This window comes from Gossypium hirsutum, chromosome A01, assembly GCF_007990345.1.
Source record: "Gossypium hirsutum isolate 1008001.06 chromosome A01, Gossypium_hirsutum_v2.1, whole genome shotgun sequence".
Lineage (NCBI taxonomy): Eukaryota > Viridiplantae > Streptophyta > Magnoliopsida > Malvales > Malvaceae > Gossypium > Gossypium hirsutum.
In genome coordinates this window covers 6364091-6388940 of record NC_053424.1, presented here as the reverse complement: position 1 = coordinate 6388940, position 24850 = coordinate 6364091, and the positions used below count along the sequence as shown (strand labels likewise).

At 32.6% G+C, this 24850-nt stretch overlaps 1 protein-coding gene and 1 long non-coding RNA gene across 2 annotated transcripts; both read right to left on the bottom strand.

Moving 5' to 3' along the window:
- Window positions 1-5925: 5925 nt before the first annotated feature.
- Window positions 5926-9237, bottom strand: LOC121207462 (receptor-like protein 9DC3). The gene is made up of 2 exons (XM_041077848.1): window positions 8825-9237; window positions 5926-6115 (listed from the first exon to the last, which is right to left on the bottom strand). Exons 1-2 carry the CDS (start codon window positions 9235-9237, stop codon window positions 5926-5928), a joined length of 603 nt encoding a protein of 200 aa, XP_040933782.1.
- A 9421-nt stretch (window positions 9238-18658) lies between these two features.
- Window positions 18659-19402, bottom strand: LOC121204674 (uncharacterized). Its single transcript, XR_005899862.1, has 2 exons — window positions 19295-19402; window positions 18659-19028 (listed from the first exon to the last, which is right to left on the bottom strand). It is a non-coding gene; the product is annotated as an uncharacterized lncRNA (long non-coding RNA).
- Window positions 19403-24850: the final 5448 nt, after the last annotated feature.

Genomic DNA, 24850 nt, shown 5'->3' with positions numbered 1-24850 from the left:
TTAGACAAAAAAAGGCCCGTTTAAAAATGGGTCGGGCCTCGGGTAAAATATTTTTAACCCAGGCCCGGCCCGGCCCGAATTCACTAAAGGACAAAAAAATCTGCATATTTTTTTTATTTTTGAATGTTATTTTCTTGTTATTTTCTCCATATTTTGCTACCATTTTACTATTATGTTGCTATTATTTTGTTGTTATTGTTTGGATATTGTATAAAATTTATTTTATTGTTAATTTTTTATTATTTTAAAGGTATTTTTTAATTTTTTTATTATTTTAGAATCATTTGCTTGTTAAGTTACATTTATCTTAGTGTTATTTAAGTCTACATATTTTTCAAAATTTATTTTCAATTTGTTGGGAAATATTTATTTTGATTTTTTAGTATTTTTGATGTATTATATATATTTAAAAATAATATAAAATAATATAAAAAATTAATACGGGCAGGCCTGGCAGGGTTCAGGTTTTAGTATTTTTATCCGGGTCGGGCTTGGGCAAAATTTTAGGCCCATTTTTTAGGCCCGGCTCGGCCCAAGCCCAATAAATGAGCTTAATTTTTTAGTTGAGTCTAACCCAAACCTGACCCGGCCCGGCCCATGAACACCTCTATGTGGAAGACAATTATGCATGATTGATGAAGATAAAAGTAGTACTGGAGAGCAGTATATTGACCTGATATGGTCTTGGTCGTCAACCATGTCCACATCATAAAAATTAATTCATTTAAAAGAATAGTTACATGTTTTTTTTATGTTATTACCCGATTAGCTGACTATAAAAAAAAATTTTGGGTGCTGGCCTGTCAATGGCCAGCACCCAGTATAACAAAAAAAATTCAAATTTTTTTTAAAAAAACTCTTATTTTTAGAGAGGAAAAAAATTTTTGAATTTTTTTTTGTACTGGGTGCCGGCCATTGACAAGCCAGCACCTAAATTTTTTTTTTAAAACTCGTATTTTTAGAGAGCAATTTGAATTTTTTTGGCACTAGGTGTCTGCCATTAACAGGCCAGCACCCAAATTTTTTTTTTAAAACTCATATTTTTAGAGAGCAAAAAAAAAATTTTTGAAAAAAATTTTGAATTTTTTTTTGGTACTGGGTGCCGGCCATTGACAAGCCAGCACCTAAATTTTTTTTAAAACTCGTATTTTTAGAGAGCAAAAAAAATTTTTGAAAAAAAATTTGAATTCTTTTTTGTACTGGGTGCCGGTCATTGACAGGCCAGCATCCAAATTTTTTTTTTAAAACTCGTATTTTGTATATCAATATGATACAATTTAAAAAAAAAATACCCTGGTGCTGGCCATTGACAGGCCAAAACTAAAAAAATTTTTAAAGCCTGACACAATCATTTGGCAATCATGGGTACAAAATACGAGTTAGTGCCAGCCATTGATAGGCCAAAATCTAATTTTACTGTTCATTTCAAGTTATTTTTGTAATTGTTTTTGAATCTGGGTTATTTTTATAAATATCAAAATTTTTTAGATTATTTTAGTAAAATAGCCACCATGCCCACATCATAAAAATTAGTTCATTTAAAAGAATGGTTACTGTTTTTTTATGTAATTACCCGATTAATTGACTCTAAAAAGAGTAATGTGATCTTGGGCTAATGTGAAAGTAGCTTGAAATTTTAAGACTATAAAAATTAATTCAATTTTTGTTGAGCCTCTATTTTTTTTGATATATTATAAAAAGAGAGTAAAATTCTAACAATAATGCAATTAATATGATTCGGATTCGGGCTTCACCCTAAACAATGAATTCCTTAACTATCAAATCAAAGCATTTAGTCAGGCCTATGTTTTGATTACGCATTGATTTTTCAAATGATGTGCTTTTGCTTTTGTACGAAAACTTGATAAAAAATAATGAAGGGACTGGGACAGCAATAATGCAGCCACTAATTAGGTCCCAATACTTGAAGCTATTTAATTTACCATCTCAACCTTTATTTTTCTAATATTTTAGTGATGACTAGCATATGTATTTTAATTACTTGAGCATATATGATAGGAAAGATGAATAATAAAAGTAATTTTATTTAAATAATAATAAGTGAAACTTAAATGTAACGTCCCCTAACCCTATACCGTCACCGGAACAGGGTTACGAGACATTACTAGTCAGTACAATCCAATTCCAGTCATTAATTAAAATAAATATTCACACACATCCTAATTTTAAGATGTCGTCCCTTTAATGGGACCTCGCGGTCCAATATGAACAGCAAATTCAATTCGGGACTAATTTAGAATCACTACGAATTTTTAGTAAATTTCAAAATTCATACTACATACCGTTGCCAACCATAATTTATTCATTTCATCAATACTTTTACAACCTAAATGACTCTCATTAAACATCCTGGGTACATGTCATTATCAATACTCAACATACTTTACCTTAATGAATTCAGGATCGTCCTGGGATGCTGATTTAACGTACTATCTTTACTTGACTTGCGCACGGAAACAAACCGTACGCTGAGTATGGTATACTCAGTGATATTTCTATAATCCGAACATTTAATAATATAACAAATACTTAAGGTCATAATAACAATTACAATTATGCAATTATTTATTCATAGATAAATTTCAACTGCTTACCATATAAATTTTATACAGTTCATATAATAAACACAATAACATAATTGTTCAATTCTTAAATAAATCCATTACTATTTACTCCATTCTTTCACTTACTACTCGGTATAGCTTTCCTTAATTTATTCACAATTCAATATCATTAAACTATATTCAACTATACACTTATCAATCATATTCCATTTTAATTCATTTCAATAACAGTTAATTTTATTTATATCATATCAACTTACTATCTCTGATAGCTTTCACTATAAACATACGATTCATATATCTCAAATCACATTTCGATTCATCAAGTGGCATCATATATCATCAATTCGAACTCCAATCACTTCATGAACCTTTAGTTTATATTTTCAATTCCATGTCTAAATTTTCAATTCTCAATTCAATTTCTCGTTCCATTTCAATAGCTTGATCAATCAAATTTATTCGATTTATCTTTCACTTATTTACCCCTATTAACAAACCCGGACTTTGATGGATACACGGATTCCAACCCAAACACACCAATACGGCACATTGTGCCTAAAACGGTACATAGTACCTGATCAGTATACAACACATAAAGTGTCTGATACGACACACGAGGTGCCTGAAATACGACACATAAAGTGCCTAATCGATAAAGCCGGCAAATCCCGTACACTTCCAGATCCTATGGCATGCCAATTATATCCGACTCAGCTTGACTAGTTAATAGGGTATTTCATTCACTTTCTCAATTTAATAATTCTTTCATCAATATATCATTCTGATAATCACATATATTCACCCATTGTCACAATTCATACAATTTCATTCAATTCAACAATATATTTCAATTATTCACATTAATTCATAATTCAATACAATTCAATTCACTTTTCAATACCAAATATTCAAATATCACAATCTCATATATTCATATCAATTTCCTCATATTTCCAATCAATATATTTGTCAATATAACATTCATTCAATATTCAAATTTTTACATAAATCATATATATTATATAATTCAATTTAGTCTCTGAGCCTAAAATATACAAATTACCCATGCTAGATAAATATTCATACATATTTTTTTTTCTCCTCCTCCTCTCCATTCCACATCCTTAATGTAGATAACACACTTGTAAGTAACATTATCCATAATTTTTATTATTTACTTTTATGAATATTCAAGTTATCTATCTGCGTCATAGTCACTAAATTATTTATATCTGGAGCTATAGAACTCCAAATTAAGATCCGCTAATTTTCCCTGAAACTAGACTCATATACCTTCTTATCATAAAATTTTCAGAATTTTTGGTTTAGCCAATAAGTACAGTTTATTCTTTAAAGTTACCCCTGTTCTGCTGTCTGACAGTTTTGTCCCTTCTTCACTAAAAATTAATTATCTCCTCGTACATAATTCGAATGATGTTTCCGTTTATTTTTATTAAAAATAGATTCATTCAGGATTCTAAAAATATAAATTTAAGCCCATAATTATTTTTCTCCAATTTTTTATTATTTTTCAAAATCAGAACATGGGAACCCAAAATCATCCCGACCTTGTCTCACAAAATTCATTATATCTCATAATTTACAATTCAATTTCTTATCCGTTTCTTCTATAAGAAACTATACTCAATAAGCTTTAATTCTATATTTTATTCATCCTCTAATTCAATTTCTAAATTTTTTGGTGATTTTTCAAACTTACACTACTGCTGCTGTCCAAAATAGTCTTAGTACAAAATGTTGATTTACTTTAATTTCAATTAAATCCTAACTAAATTCACTTACTTTTCTATCTCACTTACTTTTCTATCTTAATTCATACTTTATTTCTACTCAATTTTTAACCAAACTTAGACATAATTATCTATTTTCCATCATAAAACCATAATTTCGAAATTCTTTCAATTTAGTCCTTAAAGCATAAAACTTATGAATCACTTTACAATTCAACCCTCATATCATTTCTAACTTGAATTTCTATCAATTTAGCCCTTAATTCATCATTTTATTTAACATGGATAATATCTAGAAATCTAATAACTTTCAAAATAACAACTTAATTTCATCAAAACTTTATTCCAAAACTTCTAAAACATCAAAATTAAGTAAAAGGGGCTTGATTGACTTACATATTAAAGCTTAAAGCTTCAAACCTTTAATTTTCCCCTTTCTCCCCTTCTTTCTTTCTTTTTCTCCCCTTTCGTTTCATTTTTCTATTTTCTTTCTTTTGTTTCTTTAGTTTATATACATAATATAATATAATATAATATAATATAATTAAAACATAAAGTATCTTTAAAAAAATCTTAGATTTTCTTCACGATAAACCGCCTCAATTTATACTTTTTGTATAATTGCCCTTTTAGTCCTTTTTATTTTCTCTTAATCTATAATTCAACTTTCACACTTTATTCAATTTAGTCCTTTTACTTAATTATTCTTAATTAAATTAAATTCACTTAATTAAACTCTAATTAACCACTCATTTTACTTCGTAAATATTTTTAATAAATATTTACGAATCCGTTTTTCAGAAACATAGACCCGAAAATATACTTTTTTTGGTAACGGTAAAATTCGGGTCATTACACTAAAACATAATTTCGTATTTAATATATATGCACCAAATCAAGATTAACATATATAAAAATTAAAATATTCTACAATAAGCTAGGTTTTTCTCAAATAAAATATTTCCATTCACTCTGCTATTTCATACTAAAGAATTGATAAACTTTTAGGGAAACTATATTATAATGAAAATTTTAATACTAACTCATTGTATATTTAAGTATAATTAATTACAAGAGAAAGATAAAGCTTTAATACCAACACAATTAGCGCGACTTGAATTCAAGTCACACTTGAGACAATGAACACCTTAACCATCAGTATAATTAAAGTATAATGAAAAAATTGACATAAATTTGGATAAGTTGTAATACCCACAATTTTTTAAATAGTTATTATTGTAAAAGCTCAATAATTTTGTGGTTTATTAGTTGTTTTTTTATGACACTCAATTTTATATGTATTTTGATAGAGTTTTTATAAAAGAAAAGAAAAAAAAATTTATTTACTCTACTGCATTTTTCTTAGTTTTGGTAATTTGAGAAATTTTAACTCTAAGGAAGGAGAAGTGATGCGAGTCTCAATGCACAATTTCAGATCCATAAATGTGATGGACTCATACTATCTTAAGGCTCAACAACAATGTTAAAGACCAAGCAAATCAAACCAAGATTCGAGGAAAAGGAGAATGATACATGCACGGATGGGGTGAAATATATTAAATTCCATTCACCGAAGCTACCAACTTTCAAGTCTGGGAAATCAGCAAACTTGCGATGACATTTTGGATGGGATCCTGACATTTCTGAGTTGCGATGTCTTCACGGATGGGATCCTGACATTTTTTAGAAGCCCCACTTTTCCACTCAAAAGGTTTAGTCTCAGTGTGTTTTGGCAGCCACTCAAAAGGTTTGGTTTCAGCATGGTTTGGTAGCAACCTATTAATAGCATAAGGAGGTTTCGAATTCTTGAAAGTAGAATTAGAACTTGTACCTCGATAATAGTGTAATGCACCAAATGGACGAGATTGATGTTACTAAAATTGTTATTCAATCTCAATTGCTTTGTGTACCATCTCCTCAAGATCAATATAGGTTTGAAGATTAAGAGCATTGGCTATCGAAACGTTCAAGCCATTTACAAATCGCACCATGGTAGTATCTTCATCCTCTTATATATTTTCTCTTTGCATAAGCATGTCCATCTCCTTAAAATACTCATCAACAGATTGATTACCTTGAACAAGGCGTTGAAGTCTCGTTTTGACCTCTTCGTAGTAATGAGAAGGAACGTAACGCTTTCGCATCACATGCTTCAACTCGTCCCATCAATTTACCCTTTCCTAGTTTCTTTTACGATCAATTCCAAGTTGAATCCACTAACTCAACACATAATCTAAAAATCCACGGGTTGCCAATGGGACTTTTTCCTCTTCTCGACAGTTATAGTAACGAAACATAAGTTTAATTTTTTATTCCCTCTCACAATATGCTTCGCAATCATACTCCCCTTGGAATGGTGGATTGTTGAACTGTGGTTTAGCTAAAAAAATGTTGCCTATGGTCATTATCAACCAAAGTCTCATCATTTGCACAAGAGACACGTCGAGCATTATTTGCATGAAGACGAGGTTGCACAAAGTCTCAATTACGTTAATGTAAGTGACTAAAATGTAACATTTCAAAAATAAGTGACTAAAATGTAACTTGAAGGAAACAAAAGTGACTATTTTAATAGTTTACCCTTTATTTCTAGAAATATAGCCCTCTACTTTCAAATTTTAAAATTTTATATCCAATTATTACCTCAATTGAAATTCTTCTATTAAATTCTTTGATGTGACATTTTAATAACTTCATAAGCGAATTGAAAATTTGTGATATGTCTTATTTATTTATTTTTTAATATAAAACTTAAGGCCATATGTCAAATTTTCAATTCTAATTGTGGAATTAAAATTTTTCACCACAACTGGACAAAATAATAATATGGTAAGGCAAAAATTTTGAAGTAGCTATCTATTTGTCAAAGGAAGTGATCACTATTGTTATCGTTGCTCTACACATAATTTGCCTTATTTGTTAGCATTTTTTTCCTAAATAACTTGGTTATTTGCTCGAATCTTTTGTTGAATTTGTGTAGCCAATCTCATAATTATAATTAGAGAAGATATTGGATAAAACAATTAATTTTCAAGAATTCTTATATGATCTATTTTCCTTATATCTTGGGATATGCAATCCAAGAAGATATATGCTAACTTTATGATCTTTTGTATCATAGTAAAGATAATTGATTTGATGAGATTTAAGCAGATCAAGAGGGATTAAATGTTACTTTGCGACGATTGTTCAACATTGATAGATATTTTATTATTTTGTCTTCTTTTTTTTTTGAAGTGGTTATTGAAATACAAACAATATTGGCCATTACAAGTAGCACTTATGTAACATAACTTGCCAGTTTTGGAGTCTACAGTCTTTTCAATAAAATCAATTGGACAACAACTTGGATGACTTGGTGGATGTGTGATGACTCATATTTGAAGAATCCATCTTGTAGAGCAACAAAATCTTTGAAGATTGAATCAATCCAAATCAAGTACATTGGATCCCTTGCTTTGTGGAGATTGGTTTAACTGATTTGGAGACTTATATATCTTGAAGACCTTCAATTTATTATGGACTTTACGAGGATATTTGTAAAGACATTTTATGAGGATATTTTTGTGGGATTTTAATTGGAATTGATCTTTATCCTAGCAAGCTTAAAACTCTTATATATTAGATGCTTATTTAAGTTAGAATGTGCTAGAGTTGATAGCACCTATCTACTTATTGAGGAACTTGTTGATTGGTTTTATAAGGTGAGAACTTAAAAGAGAGCGATCTTGTTTTTTAGATACAAAAGTGAGGTCATTATATCGAGGTGTGTTAGGATTTAAATTCTTTGTTATATTTAGATTAAAAATGATAAATTTTTTCATTGAACTAGATTTTCAAAGTGAGAAACATAAAAATCAACAGGTGAATAACGTTGCATCCGTTTCTATTGTCATCCCTACTAAAATATTACATATAAACAACTATCTAAAATAGAGAATTACTTATAAGTGGGTGTTGCAGTTTCTTTCAAAACTTCAAAACAAACAAACTTCTTACCCAAGTGCCAAATCCCATACCATTAAAGCTGAAAAACTAAAAGGGAAAAGAAAAGCTAAAAAACTAAAGCAAGCTATCACGAAGAACATCCCCAATCAAAACATTCCACGAAAAGAAGATGCTATGGATGCAGAACATACATGCCAGCTTGTTCTTAGAGCAGCTGAAGAACTTCATCTTTTCTTGGATTCTTTTTGGAATTTACCTGGCGGATAAAACAAAAATTGTCACTTTGATTTTACAAAATAATTGAGATTTACCTACTTATAATTAATTTAGCATGGAAATGAAGCACATTTATTTTAATGATATTCAGAGACTCACATAATAAAGATGGATTTATAGGACTAATTTCTTTTCTTCTGAAACCAGCTTGAAAATTTATTTTGTAGTTCTCTCTCGATCATTCTTACAAGCCACCGAGGTTTTCTTGTTGTGAATACAATGTATGTCATGCTAATTCCTAATATCATTCCACATCCATACCCCATCATCGCAACTTTCCAAATAAACGCTATTCCATTTCCATTACCTTCTTCATTTTGCACTGCTTCTGGTCTTTCATCATTGTTACATTCCTTTGACAATGGTAATCCACACAAACCCAAGTTCCCTATATAAGGGTCGTTCTCAAATGTACTAAATTGCTTGTCATGGGGGATTGGCCCTACAAGATTATTGTTTTGAAACCTCACCACTTCAAGAAATGTTAAATTTGTCAATTGAGAAGGAATTCTACCACTCAACTTGTTAAATGAGAAATCTAACAATTCAAGTCCTATCAAATTCCCGAATGATGTTGGGATAGGACCAGTTAGGTTGTTATGAGAGAGATTGAGTGCATGAAGCAAGCTAAGCTCTCCAACTACCTCGGGAATATTTCCATGTAATCGATTCATCAATAAATCTATAGTGGAGAATATGGGCATACGTACTCTAATTGTAAACTGTAGCTCCAAGCCTTTTATTGTTACATTAGCAAGGAACTGATAACTATCATTTCGATATTCAATTACTTCCTTCAGAGCCTTGAGATTTTGGAAAAATTTGGTTGGCAATTGTTGTGCGGAAGCGTGTGAAAGAGTAAAATTATTGTACTAAAAAATCACACTAAGTTCAATTCCTAGGAAAGAGAGGTGGATCACGAGGATCACTTAAGTACCAAGTCTTTCCTAGCCAGAATATCCCTCTATCGTAATTTAATAGCACAATAAATCACTACAATCACACTCACAAAATATGAACAATAAATAGTAAAGAACACCAGAATTTTAACGAGGTTCAGCAAATCTTGCTTACGTCCTCGGGCACTACCAAATATATTTCACTCCAAAACACAAGTGAAACTTTACAAATAGGGGGAGAGAACAATGCCTTAAGTAGAGAATGGAAAATGTGGGATGATGAGAATGAGCAATGGTTGGCCTATTTATAGTTGAGGTTCAAGGGCCACCTTGCAAAGTCCCTATTCACTTAGGGACCAAAAATTGCTATTATCCCATGCCCAACACTAAATAAATATTTGGTGCCCATAACTTTGACCTTTCCAAGGTATGGGTAGGTATGGAAAAGGTATGGGCAATGTATGGGGTATATTCTAATAATCTCCACCTTGAAGATTTGATTAGGATAATCTTATCTTCACACAATTCTTTCTGCCTTTGACAACAATACTTGATAGTGCCTTCTTCAACTGTTAAACTTGTAGGATATTGATCAAGTTCAAACAATGTTCGAACTTGGTTGCTGTTACCACCTTGGTCATCATATCTGCGGGATTATCTGCAGTCTTGATCTTCTGAAGACAAATTTCCCCTCTTCACTAATTTCCCGCACAAAATGGAATCGTACGTCGATATGCTTTGTACGTGCATGATAGACTTGATTCTTTGCTAAATGAATAGCACTTTGGCTATCACAATACACGTTAATATGCTCCTGAACCAACCACAAGGTTTTAGCCATACCTTGTAACCAAATAGCCTCCTTTACAGCCTCTGTTACAGCCATGTACTCGGCTTCTGTGGTTGACAACGCAACTGTAGACTGTAATGTAGACTTCCAACTTATTGGTCCTCCAGCAAGTGTAAACACATAACTGGTGATTGATCTTCGCTTGTCTAAATCACCGGCATAGTCAGAATCAACATACCCAATAACACATTTACCAAGTGTATTATCCTGCTTGAACAGTAATCCAACATCTACGGTCTTCTGAATATACCGTAGAATCCATTTCACAGCTTGCCAATGTCCTTTTCCAGGATTTTGCATATACCTGCTCACTATACTAATTGCCTGTGAAATGTCGGGTCTTGTACACACCATTGTATACATCAAGCTACCCACTGCATTAGAATACAGAACTTGCAACATGTATTCTCGTTCCGTATTCGTCGAAGGAGATAGTTGTGCAGAAAGCTTGAAATGAGAAGCCAACGGGGTACATACAGGTTTTGTCTGCTCGTTCATGCCAAACTGTCGTAGTACCTTCTTCAAATACTGCTTCTGAGACAAGCTAACTCTACCATGAGCTCTATCTCTCCATATTTCCATGCCGAGAATCTTTTTAGCTTCTCCTAGATCTTTCATCTCAAACTCGAGATTGAGTTGAGTCTTCAATCTTTCAATCTCAACTCTGCTCTTAGATACTATTAGCATATCATCAACATATAAGAGCAAGTATATGAAAGTTCCATCTTGTAGCTTCTGAAAATACACACAATGATCAAATTTGCTTCTTGTGTACCTCTGCCCTTTCATGAACTGATCAAATCGCTTGTACCACTGCCTCGGAGATTGCTTCAATCCATAAAGCGACTTTGTCAGTTTGCAAACCCAATTTTCTTTTCCAGCAACCTTGAATCCATCTGGCTGAGTCATATAGATTTCCTCTTCCAAATCACCGTGTAAAAATGCGGTCTTCACATCAAGCTGAACTAGTTCAAGATCATATTGCGCAACCAAGGCAAGCAAAATCCGAATAGACGAATGCTTTACAACTGGAGAAAACACTTCATTGTAGTATATTCCTTCTTTCTGAGCGTAACCCTTTACTACTAATCTAGCCTTGTATTGAATTTCATTTTTACCAGGAAATCCTTCCTTCTTTACATATACCTATTTGCATCCAATTGCCTTCTTTCCCTTGGGCAGTGTCACCAACTCTCAGGTCCTATTTTTATGAAGAGACTGTATTTCTTCATTCATTGCTTGCTTCCACTTTACACCATCAGGGTTACTTATTGCTTCTGTGTAAGTAGAAGGAACATCATCATCTGCAAGTGCATAGGCCACTATATCATCAAAGCGAGTAGGCTTACGAATCTCTCTTCTTGGCCTCCTATATGCAATTGAATCTTGTTGCTGTAGAGGTTCTTGGGTAGGAACCTCTTCATCATTTGTCCCTTCAAAATTAGCTGGATCATCGTTAACCTTTTCAAGCTTCACCTGCTGCAAAGTACTACTGGTTTTGTCATCTTTTTGTGAATCCTTGTACTTTAACATGGTTGATTCATCAAAAGTCACATCTCTACTGAAAATAATCTTCCTTGTATCAGGACACCAGAGACGATATCCTTTTACTCCATCAGTTATACCCAAGAATAATGCTTTCTTTGCTCTTGGGTCTAACTTAGATTCTTTTACATGATAATATGCAGTAGAACCAAATACATGTAAAGAATCATAATCAGTAGCAGATTTACCAGTCCACATCTCCATAGGAGTTTTTCCATTTATTGCAGCTGAAGGCAAACGGTTAATTAGATGGCACGCATATATAACTGCCTCAGCCCAAAATTTCTTGCCCAATCCAGCATTGGACAACATACATCGAACTTTCTCCAGTATAGTTCGATTCATGCGTTCTGCCACCCCATTCTGCTGTGGTGTATCCCGAATAGTGAAGTGTCGCACAATGCCCTCATCTTGGCATACTTGTAGAAATGGATCGTTTTTGTACTCAGTACCATTATCTGATCGAAGTCGTTTGACCTTTCGACTAGTCTGAGTCTCCACCATCTTCTTCCATTTCAGAAATGCATCCAAAACTTCACTTTTTCTTTTCATTAGATACACCCATACTTTTCTTGAATAATTATCAACAAAAGTAGCAAAATAGTGCATACCTCCCAAAGAAGCCACTTTGGTAGGTCCCCCACACATCACTGTGAATGTAGTCCAGAATTCCTTTCATATTGTGAATTGCTGGACCAAATTTTACCCTCTTCTGCTTGCCTAGAACACAATGTTCACAGAATTCCATTTTGCAAGAATTTGCACCTTTCAACAAGCCTTGCTTCGCCAATGTCTGCAAAGCTTTTTCACCAGCATGTCCCAATCGCATATGCCATAATTTGGTAGCCTCTGAATCTACATCTTTTGTAGAAACTGTAGATGTTGATCCAATAACTGTACTTCCGTTTAAAAAGTACAAGTTATTTCTTCTTGTGCCTTTCATCACCGTTAGTTGCCCAGCTACTACTTTTAGTAATCCATCTCTCAAAGTGATTGTGAGCCCTTTAGATTCTAGGGCCCCTAATGAGATGAGATTTTTCTTCAGGCTAGGTACGTAGCGAACATCTGTCAAGACTTGGATTGAGCCGTCGTGATTCTTCAATTGGACTGTACCTACTCCAATTGTCTTACAAGCACTGTCATTGCCCATAAGAACAATTCCACCTTCTAGCTCTTTAAGACTAGAAAACCAATCCTTATTAGGACACATATGGTAAGTACATCTTGAATCCAAAATCCACTCATCCGTTTGACATGTCATTTCCATGCCAACCAAGCTAAAGTCTGACTCCTCATCATGTTCCACTACACATGCATTAGAAATAGCCTTGCCCTTTTGTAGCTTAGGACAATTCTTTTTCCAATGCTCTTTTTCACGTCAAAAGGCACATTCATCTTTGGCGGGTCTCCCTTTGGACTTTCCCCTTCTACCAGATTTGCTGTTGTGTGAACGACCTCTTACTGTTAAGACTTCTGCAGTTGTATCTCTGTGATCTCTTTTATCTTTCTTTCGAGTCTCAGATCTATACAACGCACTATAGACTACATCAAATATGATCGTGTCCTTCCCATGAAGCAATGTGGTGGTAAGATGGTCATATTCATCAGGAAGGGAATTCAACAACAATAATGCATTGTCTTCATCTTCAAATTTCTCATCCAAATTTAGCAAGTCTACTAAAATTTTATTGAATGAGTTCACATGGTCATTCATCGACATACTGGGTGCATACGTGAATCGATAAAGTTTCTTTTTCTTATAAAGCCTATTTTCAAGATTTTTCGTTAAAAATTTTTCTTCCAGTGTATCCCATAACTTCTTCGCTGATGTCTCCCTCATGACAGAGTACTTCTGCTCTTTGGCCAAACATAGGCGGATTGTACCACACGCCTGTCTATTGATCTTGGCCCACTCATTGTCATCCATCTTGTCAGGTTTTTCTTCAAGGGCTATATCTAGCTCTTGCTGACATAAGACATCCAGGATCTCACATTGCCACATACCAAAATTATTGGTACCGTCAAATTTCTCTACTTCAAATTTTGCATTTGTCACAGTAGTCCTTGCTGATGACGATGCTGCTGCCATTTTTCTCCTCAATCCCAACTACTGTATACGTGAACAGTACCGTATACGTAAATAGTATTGTATAAGTGAATAGTACCATATACGTGAATAGTACCGTAAACGGTCGTATTCCCCAAGTACGAATCTGACTCTGATACCAATTGTTGTGTGGAAGCATGTGAAAGAGTAAAATTATTGTACTAAAAAATCACACTAAGTTCAATTTCCAGGAAAGAGAGGTGGATCACGAGGATCACTTAAGTACCAAGTCTTTCCTAGCCAGAATATCCCTCTATCGTAATTTAACAGCACAATAAATCACTACAATCACACTCACAAAATATGAACAATAAATAGTAAAGAACACCAGAATTTTAACGAGGTTCAGCAAATCTTGCTTACGTCCTCGGGCACTACCAAATATATTTCACTCCAAAACATAAGTGAAACTTTACAAATAGGGAGAGAAGACAATGTCTTAAGTAGAAAATGGAAAATGTGGGATGATGAGAATGAGCAATGGTTGGCCTATTTATAGTTGAGGTTCAAGGGCCACCTTGCAAAGTCCCTATTTACTTAGGGACCAAAAATTGCTATTATCCCATACCCAACACTAAATAAATATTTGGTGCCCATAACTTTGACCTTTCCAAGGTATGGGTAGGTATGGGAAAGGTATGGGCAAGGTATGGGGTATATTCTAATAGCAATAAGCTAGTGAAGTCATTATGAGAGAGATCAAGCATTTGCAATTTGGAGAAGGAAGAAGTGGCATTGGAATCTTGAATGGAACCATAGAACTTATTAGATCTCAAAATAAGAACTCGTAACTTTGGAAGCATGCCTAACCAATGGGGAAAGGTATCACTTAAGTGATTACCTGCAACATTCAAAGCTACCAGTTCACTGCAATTAATCAAAGATAGCGGCAGTATCCCTTCCAATTGATTGTCACTAAGGGCAAGATATCTCAAATTATTATTTCGATCACAAACGCTATCCGGGATTGTACCTAAAAATTGATTTCGTGAAAAAGCCAGATATTCAGCAGCATTCCAGTTACCAATATCAATTTGGAGGCCCTCTTAGAAAGTTGGTAGACAAGTGTAGCCGCTGGATATGTTTAAGTCTTGTGAAGGTAGTGAGGATGGATCCAACTAGATTATTCCTACTTAGATCTAAAATTACCAAGTTGGTAAGATTGCCAATTTCCCCTGGAATGCTGCCACTAATTTTGCAACCGGAAGCAAAGAAATATTGAAGAGAAACCGAGAGATTTCTTATAGAAGCTGGAAGGTAACCAGTGATCAATGAATTTCCTCTGAATCCCAAGAATCTCAAGTCATTGAAATTTACTAATGATGATAGAAAGTTGATTTCCGAGGATGAAAATGTGTCACTTAAATCATTATACGATAGGTCCAGCAGTTGTAGATCTCTTAGGTTACCCAAGGTAACTGGAACATGTCCTGCAAAATGAATCACTTCAAACGTAAGTTGAGAGGCATTTGAGTGGGTAGTTGAATGGTAAATTTGGTTATTTCTTTCACCTCTAACAAACAATGAATTCTTTATTGTTTTCCAAATTTCAGTACGGTAAAAATAATTTCTAATCAAATGTAGGCAAATAGAAAGATAATGAGCGGGTCTCTTTTTGGTGAAGTTCTTTGTATTTATCGACTATGGTTGTTGGAAGTTGCTCCTTTTTGTGGAAGTTTGTTTGCTATTTGGGCGGGTATTGATGGTGGACTTTGTCATAATTATGCGGAGGTTGTGTTTTTGTTTGTGTGACTTGGGGTTGGGCTTAGTTGAAGGTAAGTTTAGTGGAGTTCATGGGGTTCAGTTTGATGGAACAATGGTTCCTTTGGCTGTGATAGTTTGTGGTATTTTCTATGCGTCTTTTTTTTTTTTTTCAAATTTGGACTCTTCGTATGGACTTTGATGATGAATGTTTTAATAGGTTGGCTTAGTGTCAATTTTTTGGATGGAGTTTCTCCAATGCTAGTGTTTTCTGGTGGTGGTGATGATTGATGTCTCGAAGGTTGTTTTTTTAGTGTGGGACTTTTGTTTTGGTACTTTTACTTCAGGTGTTGTTTGCAAGGAGCTGTTTTTGTTCAATTGTTGGTGATTGTAGGTGTTCTATGCTGTTTCATTGTTTGTATTACTAACCTTTCGGTTAGTTTCTTATTGGTAAAACCAACGCTTGATGCTATTAATGAAGAAAATAGGTATTTTTCATTGAGTTAAATAGATACAAGAAATCGGATTACCTAAACTATTCTTGTTTTGTTTGTTTATTGTTTGTAATTTTAGTAATAAATTTTCACTCTTTTACATTGGTTGCTAATAATATTTAAATAATATTCGATAAGACTGAGTCTGAAGTTTCAATTACTATATCTACTACCTTTATGAACATGATTTAAATAATAATTTTCAATTTATACCTAAAATCATCCCTAAATAAATTTACTTAGAAAACCTTTAAATAAATCAACATTATTTGAATAGAAATAAAATATTTTAGTAAATAAAAAATTCTTTGGGTAAAAAAATATATAGTAAATTACTAAAATAGTTACTTTTGTTTGTTTAAGATTACATTTTAGTTATTTATGTTTGAAATGTTACGTTTTAAATACTTACGTTATCGTGTTGTAACATTTTAGTCACTAAGCCGTTAATTGTCATTAATGGTGTAACGATAAACTAATGTGACACGTTAAATCATCATTTCAAACGAAAATTTTAGGTTAAATTCTACAATTGATCCCTATATTTTTTTTCATTTTGAGCAATTTAATTTTTTTCTTTTATGTTCTTTTAACTTTTTTTTTCATTCTCTTCTGCTTCTCCCTCTGTTTTTCTCCCTTCTTAATTTTTTTAATGTAGTTTTTCTATTTTTTTCATTTGTTAATTAAAACTAGTCCACAAGCTTGCCTCACTCGAAAAAAAACAATTTGTTCAAAAAAAAGTACAGGAACTAGTTTTAACAAATGAAAAACATGAAAAACTACATTAAAAGAATTAGAGAATGGAGGAAAACCGAGGGAGAAATAGAAGAGAAGGAAAAATAAAAAAAGGAAAATTAAAAAAATTAAATTGCTCAAAACAAAAAAATATGGGGATTGATTGTATAAAATAACCTAAAATTTTTTATTTGAAATGACGATTTAACATGCTATATCAGCTTACTGTTACACCGTTAATAACAATTAACGGCTCAGTAACTAAAATGTTACAACGCTATAACGTAAGTGACTAAAATATAACATTTCAAACAAAAGTGACTAAAATATAACCTGAACTAAACAAAAATGACTATTTTAGTAATTTACCCAGAAATTTATATAAAGGATACTTAACAAATGAAATAATTCAGCGTCTTCTTCTTTTTCTATATTTTTGTTGAAGTGTCTATTACATATATAAAAAGAAGAAACATATGAACATTGTAGATGTGTTATACCCTCATATGCGGACAACTGTTTTTTTGCTTTCATTTGGTAAATAGGTAATTTAAAACAAAAAAAAAACTTTAATCTTTAAATTTAGTAATTTTTTTTAAATTTGGTCTCTAATATTTTTTATCAATATTATTTTTGAAATTTAGAAAATTGTTTTAATTTAGTCATTAAAATTGGATTTCATTAAGTGTGATAATGTGACACCTCAAAATTGTTTAACTTCATGACTTACAAATAAAAAAAATTTTGGGTAATGATGTGAGATAATCTCAAAGTATCATGTTATCATAACATAATGGGATTCAAGTGTAGTCAGCAAATTGGGAAAAGTTGTCAAGTTTCAAAATTAATGTGGATAAACAAAGGTTCATGGATCAAGGTGAAGAAAGTTGCCAAGTTTAAGGACTAAATATTGTTTTATCTTGCTATAAAGGGAAAAAAAGTGAAAATAATTTATCAATGATTAAAGTTCCGGATTGATTGTCAGACCATTAGTTCTTAATTCAAAAGGTTAAATAATTACAAAGTTAAAAATTCTAAAAAAATTAAAAAATAATTATGGAAAATTCATGAAAATAAATAATAATGGAAATATAAAAATTCATTTTATATATTAAAAAATTAAATTAAATATTTAAACTAATTTATGATTTAAATAATTTTTTAATCGGGTTTGTGTGAATTTAATCTTTCTTCAAATTTTTGGTATTGGTTGAATAGGTTGAAATATTATTTCTCGGTTTACTCAACTGATTGAATCTCATTCTAATAATTATATAATTCATGTCTCGATAAATTTAATTTATATCTTAATATATTTATATATTAATTTTTATCTATGCTACATTTTAAATAATTTTTAATATCAATCGTTATTTTTTTAGCAAATGTTATGTTTGTTTATTTATTAATTATTTTTAAATAATGAAATTCAAACGTAGAGATATCCGAAATCACAAAGCAATTTCTTTTTAGAGATTAGAATAAAATTATAATTTTTTAAAAGAAATTAAAATTTAATTCTACCATTTTAGCTTACAACATTTACAATTTTTACAAATATTAAATTACAAATTCATTATTTTAGGGTTCAAGGCATCTATCTACTTATCTCGATGCTACCTTTACAACAAAATAAAGCTAGAATAGAATCTTAACTGTTTTCAAATTTGAGTAATATTAGAAGCATATAATTTTAGATATAGATAACCTCAAATAACCATGATGTTAAATGCTCAAGAAGAAGAACAGTCACGATATTAAATATATGTAATGAATAAATGTTATACAATACCCGTTAGAAAATTATTGGATGCGTCCAGATGTTTCAAGCGTGTTAGATTACAGAAGAATGGGAGAAGATGCCCTTTTAGCTTATTGTTATGAATGTCTAATCCTTCTAAGTTAATAATGTACCCATTCGGCCCCAGCCCAACTAACTAAAACTATCCACACTAAACCCATTAACCCAAGTCCATTACAGCCCAAATACCCCAAGCCCAAAAGAACCCTAGCCCAATACATTTATCAAAAGAAAAAGAAAAAAACCTAAACCTAAAAACCCTAGCGGCCGCCCTAGCCTTGTCAGCCACCTGCTCCACCGCTTGTCAACCACCTGCCACCGCTCAAGTTGCACCTGCAAGAAGAAAAGACAATAAGTAATAAAAAAAATGGGTTGTAAATGGCTATAAAAGCCAAGCAAAATGTATTAGAGAGGTTGAATTTTTTTTTTCTTGACAAAAATACAAACATTTAGCAGTCATTTATCAACAAGTAATAGATCCAAATATATTTTCCTTTTTTTCGGACCTATTTACACGTATCTTTCTTTATTTTATATTTAAAAAAACAGCATATATATACATATTCATAAACAAATAAAAAAATACGCAAAAATCTTACCTTTTTCGGTTTCCAGCCACCGTAGTGGACGCGTCGGTCTGATGACCGGACCCTTGATCGGTGTAGGAGCCCTAGCAAAGAAAAAGAAAAGGGGCCTTTTGATTTTTTTTTTATTTCAGCAGAAATGACTGCTTTTTCTTGTTAAAAATAGATTATATATAGGGATAAAACGACGTAGTTTTAATGGGAATTTGAAGACCGCAAAACGGCGCCGTTTGGCCCTCAACCCATGCAGGCAACCCGACCCGCTAGGGGATCCGCGTGTTTTTGGACCAAGGGTCCATTTGCGCCCTTGGTCCTTCTGCTTTTGAGTCTATTTTAGTGTGGCCCTTTTCCCTTTTTCCAATTTTACCACAATCTATTCACTTTGTTTCAATTTAACCCTTGAACCTCTTAGCGGATAAACACCTGAACGGTGTCATTTTGGGGCATTGGAATATTGCCCCATATGGCCCCTACACCTTCTTGCATGTTGCATTTAACCCCTACACTTTCGTCCCATCCCGATTTGTCCCAAAAATTCCGTTTTCAATTCAATTTCGTCCTTTTTTTTTTACTTTTTTCATTATTCTATCTTAATTTTAAATATTATTCATGCTATTATGTTTTATTATTGCTATTATTATATTTTTTTGTGTTTATTGGTGTCCCATTATTATTCTTACTTGATACTTATATATTATATATATATTATATAGCTTTATTAATAGCTTTTAACATTATTGTTTTTTTGTTAATGTATTCGTATATATATTCTTTCAATCATACTCCATGTTACGCAAATATATTATATTATGTATATTTTTTAAAATATATGTATATTCATGTAATATTATTAATAATTGTTCTTTTTACATTATCATTCTTAATATATATGTGTATCTTATATGCCTTTACATATATTATGCGTATATCGTTAGTATTATTAGTTATATGTATTTATCCCATTTCATGTACATCTTTTTATTACCCTTATTATCATTATTAGTATTAGCATGTGTTTTATTATATATCTTTAATGAATATATATATATTTATGTAATATTGCTAATAGTTGTTTTTTTAATATTATTATTATTTCTAATATGTATATACTGTGTAAATATTTTAATATTATATTATGTATACATTTTATATATATATCTTTTAATATTATATTTTTATGTATATACCTTAATACTATACCATTTATATACTTTTTATTTCTCATATTATCTTACGTATGTATTTTTAATAAATACATTATGTATATACCATTACTATACCTATTTATTCTTAACGGTTATTTTTACTATTATTATTATTCCTAACATATATATTATGTATACATTTTTTAACATCATATTATATATATATATTTAATACAATATTCTTGTTATATCTATTTTCACCCCTGTTATATTTTATACATGTATATATAAATACTCTTTATATGTAGTATTATTTTTTTATATATATCATTATATTTATTATTATACTTATTATTTTCACTATTGTTGCTTATTACTTTATTTTAATATTATTATTTATATCATTATTATTACTACATTTTCACCTATTACTTTCTAAATATACTTATTTTATTCTTTCCTCACTCAGATCATATATTATTTATTTATATATACACATGCATATATACACTTTAATATATCATTCCTAAATTATTACCTGTATTATTACTATTAATATTATTATTACCATTACTATACTATCATTCTTTAGTTTTACATAATGATTGTTTATTACTAATTCTTTTTAATTTCGAATATTTCCTAGCTTATTCATTATTTTCTTTTTATTCGTTTTATTCTTTTATCTTTACTCTTATCATTATTATCGTTCACATTCGTCTTTATGTTCATTCTGTTATGCCTGTTAATATCGGAATTTGAATTTATTCACGCATTCTTTGTTATCTCATTTTATTGCAACTTATGTTATATTAACCTTACCCCGAAGAAAACAATTTTTCATAAAAAACGATACTCCGTGTTTGGATTTCGAGAAAATCGTGCCCTAACTTACTGGGTTTCGATTTTTCTCATTTAACCTAAATCACAGAATATTATTTTAGATTACCATACGAGTTTTGAATAAAACGCTTATTTTCAGAGATGCGAGGTGTGGTGCCCTAACTTATCGGGTATGACATTTTGTTACCTCGAAATAAGATTTTTCGCAAATAAAGGCAATATTCGGTGTTCAGAAATTCTAGGAAACGTGCCCTAACTTACTGGGATTCGATTTCTCTCGTTCACTCTAACTAACCGAATATCCTTTTAAAAGAAGTTAAAATATATTAATTTTAAATAGAAGGCAAGCTCAGTCTCAAAGTTCGAGATGTCGTGTCCTAACTTACTGGGCATGATATTTTATTACTTCGGGATGAGAGAGTCCTTAACATCCGTTTTAATTTATTCAATCATTTTTAAATAATACAAAGAGGGATCGTATTTTAAATCCTTTTAAGATTTCAAATTTTCGACACTAAGACACTAATTAATCAACTAGGTACCAATTTTAGGCGTATCGAGGGTGCTAATCCTTCCTCGGCGTAACCGACTCCCGAACTCATTTTCTGATTTTCGTAGACCAAAAATCATCGTTTTAGTAAATCTTAACTTTTACTAGAATGATTAATTTAAGGTGATCCGATCACACCTCATCAAAAAAGGATTGGTGGCGACTCCCGTTTTAATTTTCGTTTCCAAATAAAGTCGATTCGCGTTTTTCAAAAAAATAGTTATGACAGCTTGGTGACTCCACTTGGGACCCAAATAAAAGAGTCAAGCCACAAGTTGATTAACTTTTGTCTTTCTGTTGAAAATTGAAAATTTGGTTTTGAAATACGATCCTTTCATTGCGTTTCATCTGTTATATGCCATGTAATACTTGTTGTGTTAATTCAAGTCTTTAAATAGTTTTGCATATTGCACTGCATGACCGTTATGGTCACACCCTTCTAAGTGGGACTGAGAAACTACTCATTCGTGAGGTTTTCACCTCCGTGCAGGATAGTGGATCGCTTTCGGGATACATCCGTACCTATGTCTTCGTGAGATTTTCGTCTCCGTGTAGCCATAGAAAAATGTATTCTCGTGAACTGAACTCAATCTGTATGAGCCTATAATGGGTGAAGATCGAGGAATCTACTGGTTCAGATACCTTTACTCTAGAACCGAACCTCATATAGTGACCCTTAAGAACCCACCCTAGGTACAGCCACTCCGAAACCCTAGTGGTTATCTGAGCAAGTGCTATATTTGTTATTCCTTGTTTGGTTTAAATTGCGTGTGAAATACTGACTTTTTTTGTTTTATTTCTATTGTATTTGCATGGCATTTTCATCATAAAAGGTGTTGATTTACATTCGGTTGCTAAGAAGATAGCTTATCATGGAAAATAGGTTTTTTGATAAAGTAGAGGACAATACTGTCGTTCGGATATGGGCTGAGACAACACAGCAAGAGAAAGGTGGTAGCCTAACCGAGGGGCACGTGTCAGAATTGTGGGATTTTACTCGGGTTAGCGTAACTCAGAATAATCTCCAAGAGATGAAAGAAATTTGGGGTCAGTAGGATGACGAGATCAAATGGCTATTCTATTGTCATTATGGCGATTTACCTTATCTGCTTGATGTCAAGATAGACGAACGCCTATTTTGAGCCCTCGTTCAATATTGGAATTCTAATTACAGTTGTTTCACTTTCGGGAAGGTAGATTTGGTACCCACGGTAGAAGAGTACACAGCCTTAATCCGATGCTCGAAGATTCAGGTTGACAGAATTTATTCCAAAGCTGCCAATGGCCCAGCATTCTAAAAAAAGTTGATGAACATCACAAGGATGAGCGAGCAGTGGGTTACAGCCTGAAGCAAACAAAAAGGAGGTTGTAGGTGCATTCCTTGGAGAAATTTGAGGGATCTAATCCTAGCGCATCCTGATATAAAGAAGAGGGTAGATGTCTTCGCCTTAAGCATTTATGGATTGGTTATCTTTCCCAAAGCTTTGGGGCATATAGACGAGGCAGTTTCTGATCTTTTTGACAGGCTTACTAAAGGGACCACACCTGTACCCGCGATCTTGGCTGAAACTTTCAGATCATTGAATGATTGTCGAAGAGCAGGTGAAGGGAGGTTTATTGGATGCGCACAGCTCTTGCTCTCTTGGTTCCGCAGCCATTTTTGGAAAGTGAAAAAGGTCTCGTATCGCATCTTCTCTGAAAACTACTCTCCACAGAAAGAGTTAGTGGCTACGCCGGGAAGAAATGATATTACAGGAGAAAATTGGATGACGATCCTTTAGAATTTGTAGGAAGAGAACGTCGAATAGAGAGCCCCGTGGATGGTTCCTGACGAAATATTATACCGATATGGAGACTTCGATTGGGTTCCCTTGTTAGGAATATGGGGAGCCGTCGGGTATGCTCATTTGCTAGCATTAAGACAGTACATATCCAAACAGTTCACACCACCAACATATGGGTTAGCTCAATGCGAATTCATATTCATGGGGAATAATTACAAAAAGAGAGTTCGCGAGATATCGAATGCCTGGAACTAGACTCGTAGAATGGAAAAGTTTACTGTCAAGCCCATGACTACCCCTGAGTGCGACCTGTGGTGGATTCAGAGGATTAACGACAACATCTCTACGTCAGATTAAGAAAACCCTAGATCAATAGAAGAACACTTGAGAGTAATCCCATCTGAGCTAGAAATCATCAGACAAGATTTCGAGAGAAAGAGCCTGAAACTAGAAAAAATGATCGAGCAGTTGGAGGAAGAAAAAATACAGCTGGGGTTGGATGTCGATGTCCAGAAGTTAGAAGCTGAAAGACTCTGAAAAGGAAAGAACAAGGCTGAGGAGGATTTAGACAATTTGAAAACAGAGTATAAAAAGCTGTGAAGGTCAATGAGAATCGCTGGGTTAGGAAAAACGTCTAAGCAGTGGCGGCAGGAAGTTAAAGAAGAGAAAAGTAAAGCCAGGCAATGGGAAGAAAGATTTCGAGATGCTCAAGCTCGAGAAGGTACTCTAAAAGAGAGTTTAGCAAAAAGCCAAAACGAAAAAGAAGGATTAAAGATTCGGGTCTCAGAATTAGAAAGGTCATTGTATCAGTATCGTACCTGTAATTCTATAATCGAGTTGAAAGCCAGTCAAAGCAAAATTGAAGAGTTAAAAGGAAAGATAGAAGAACTTAAGGTAGCATTGCAAGATCGCGAACTTCAGATCGAATTCCTTGATATAAATAATGAGCGATTGAATGAGCAACTTCATCAATCTCAAGACCAGGTCAGGAACAGGGATTACATCTTGGGCAAAGCTCTGACTGAAGTACGAGAAGTGGCCGATCACTTGCAAACATTAGCAGTCCAGGCTGACGTGCTGAGTCTAAAATACGAGTCAAAATCAGACAGAGGCCGAGAGCTAGCATGGCTTCTTAAGTAGGTCAAGGCCTTAAGTATCAGGGCCAAGCCTTCTATGTAATCTATTTTATGTAAAGAAACTTGTTTTCTAAAAAAATTATCTTAATGAAATTGAATTAGAATCAACGTCT